The sequence below is a fragment of the Apis dorsata genome, unplaced genomic scaffold (genome assembly GCF_000469605.1).
Source record: "Apis dorsata unplaced genomic scaffold, Apis dorsata 1.3 scaffold_197, whole genome shotgun sequence".
Lineage (NCBI taxonomy): Eukaryota > Metazoa > Arthropoda > Insecta > Hymenoptera > Apidae > Apis > Apis dorsata.
The window spans coordinates 30858-34037 of record NW_006263481.1 but is presented as its reverse complement, the minus strand read 5'-3'; the positions used below and the strand labels follow the sequence as shown (position 1 = coordinate 34037).

The window sequence follows — 3180 nt, the reverse complement described above, 5'->3', positions numbered from 1 at the left end:
TTTTTTTTTTTTTTTTAATTAATATTGGAATATAAAATTGCATTTATATTCTTTAAGTTTTAAAATTCAGCTATCAAAAAATAAAAACTTTTTTATAACAAAACGAGATAACATTTCGCTCATTCGTTTATTTTTAAGGATTAGTAAAAGTTAATAAACAAAGAAAGTAAAAAGATTTTTACTTTCTCCTTATTATTTTTAATATCTATTCAAATAAAAGAAATAAAATATATTCATATAATTAAAAAATAATAAGTACTTACATTTCTCTAATTACATTGATTTTCTAATTAATGTTTACTATATTGATTATGATTAATATGTAATTTATAATACGTAAAATAAAATTTAAATTTGATGATATTAAGCAATAAATAAATGTGTTCTAATTGTATTTATTAATTTTAATCGCTTCCATGTAATAAAATAAAAAATAAAAATAAAAAATTTCATAGAAAGTTTGCCGAATTATAAAAAATTATATCTCTTGGTATATACATTGATAGATATCGTAACATCTTTATACATTTATGAATCTTAAAATTACAAGAGAAATCATAGGAACTTGTTTTTACTAAAAATTAAAGATGTTTATTAGATACAAATGATTGAATTATGTGATTAAATTTATAAATAAATTTTTATTCTTTAAAGCTATTTTTTTATTTTTTTGGATTAAATGGATATAATTTTTAATTGAAAATATTTATATTTCAGCTTTTCTTCCAGCAATGGTAAACAGTTTTATACATGTTCTTATGTATTCATATTACGGTTTGGCCGCATTGGGACCCTCCGTAGCTAAATATCTCTGGTGGAAAAAATATTTGACGATTCTTCAATTGATCCAGTTTACCACTGCCTTGATTCTTGGCATCAATGGTATTCGATCAGGATGTGATTTTCCACTTTGGATGCAATATGCTCTTGTCATTTACATGATCTCTTTTATCGTTCTATTTGGAAACTTTTATGCCAAAGCTTACATTGCTAAGGTAATCTTCAAAATATTTTCTAAATTTTTCTAAATATAAATTTAATAATAATAAAATAAATAATTACTTTTTTTTTTTAATTCATAAAAAATTTCGAAATATCAATGTTTTAGGGCAAACAAGCATATGCGGAGAGACAATTAGAAAAAATGAAAGTAGATACTCAATCGAAGAAAGAAATTACTGATGGAACTGTGTGTAATGGAAATATTTCAAATGGACATGCTAACGGATATGCAAATGGTGTATGTAAAAAAATTCAGTGAAAAATGCAATCCAAAGTTCTTTAAAATATTAAAGATCGAATTATGATATACATACTTAGTTACAAAATCAAAGTAAATAGAAATTGGAAAATCGATAACGATAAACCAAATCTATTTGATCAGAATTTTTAGTTCTTACAACTGCCGTTTTGTTCGCGGTGCTTAATACATTATACCGTTACAGAAAAATTGGGTTTAATATAAAAACCCGATATTTCTCTGACGAATTAAATGCGATTATATATCGGCCTGGAATTTTTTTATTTTTGGATCAGCAACATAAACTTTGATAAATTGCTGGTCTAAGATATTGTAAATATAAATTAGTCAACTTCATTAGCAGTTTAGTTTTCAGTAGGTGAATTATATAAGATCCAATGTGATCGATTACGATAATGTTATATAAGTTTAAACTAAGCGATCTTTTTGTGACCAGTAGTTAAAATTTGCATTATAAAAAAAAAAAAAAAATGAAATGAATCGTCACGTCGAAAACTGCCTTGGTTTTTTCTCGCAATAGATCTAAGGTTAGGATTCAAATATGGCGATCACGAAAAGGTTGTACTAACATTTGCACATTTGACGTCTAGTTGATACTTTATCGTGATACTTGAGTATGTTATACGAACTACAACAGCCTCTTTAAATAAATGGAAAATAACATTTTAACATATAAATTACTATTAAAAATTGTAAAAAATTTTGTTAGAATTTTATAGTTATATATCTAACGTTGTCCCTCTTTATACATGATTTTTTCTTATTTAATGAAATTTTTTATGAATATGACTTTTGTAAAGTAATAATAAAATGTTATTACCTTCAAAAATCAATTTGTTTATAACAAATTAGCAGTAATAGTCAAATTTTTATTTGGACATAATGTGAAACAAAAAAACTAATTCATTATGTCAATTGGTAAGATATTGATAAATTAGCTAAAGATTTATATAAAACGTTTTTCTACAATTAATATTTTACAAATACAAATATTATGTGCGCGTAATGTATTATTATGTGTGTAGAAAATTTTACACATTCCAACTAAATATCAAAATAATAAAACTTTTTATACACAGAATTTTCTGGAAATTTGAAAAAATATAGATATTATCGCACAAATGAAAATCGTCCATAAAAACAAAATATCATCACGAAATTTTTAAATTCATTTTTGAATCAAAGTATAAAAAAATACATAAAATATATAATCATTTATAAAATTTAATTGGAATTTTTTATACATTTTTGTTTATTTAAATTACTTTTATAATTATTAAACATTAAAATATTGTTATTATGTTTTATTACTAGCGAAATATGTACAAGAAAGAACATTGCAATTGTTATAAAAAGCGCATTGCTGCGCAATGCAATAAATCGACAAATGCATTATGTTTATTTTCAATAGTTTATCATACCTTTCCAATATTGAAAATCATAACAGGTAATAAAATTAGATATACAAATTATAAAATGTACTATGTTATACATATATTGTCACTATAATGTGTCTATGTATTAAAATCAGACTAATTATAATATTGTAATATTCTTACTATATTGTAAGAATATTTGTTTCTTATATAAAATTTTTAGACTCAATTTTTTTTTTGTAATTTACTGCAAGCAATAATATATATACATAAAACATTAGTGACAGAAATTTTTATAAATCAAAAAAATAAATTCATTAACAAAAATTTAAATTTTTATATTTTTGATTTACCAAAAATTTCCTAATAAAAATGAATGCTTTCAATTATTAACATTATTATAAATATAAAAAAGAGTAAAATAAAAATATATATTACTTTAAATATACATATAATTAAATTTAGTTTATAACAAAACAGATTTTTAATTCATTTTTCTTGTAAATACTTAAATAATCTATTATCAATAGTTTCATGAAGATC

At 21.9% G+C, this 3180-nt stretch overlaps 1 protein-coding gene across 3 annotated transcripts in view; it reads left to right on the top strand.

Moving 5' to 3' along the window:
• LOC102678764 (elongation of very long chain fatty acids protein 4-like) overlaps positions 1-1732 on the top strand; it is a 16059-nt gene extending 14327 nt beyond the window's left edge. For 2 of the 3 annotated variants that reach the window (XM_006614768.2, XM_006614769.2), the window contains exons 6-7: positions 718-995; positions 1109-1261. In XM_006614768.2, coding sequence (XP_006614831.1) covers positions 718-995; positions 1109-1261 — 431 coding nt within the window. Of the gene's footprint in view, positions 1-717; positions 996-1108 lie in introns of all 3 variants that reach the window. The other variant, XM_006614767.2, reaches the window with a different exon arrangement.
• Positions 1733-3180: the final 1448 nt, after the last annotated feature.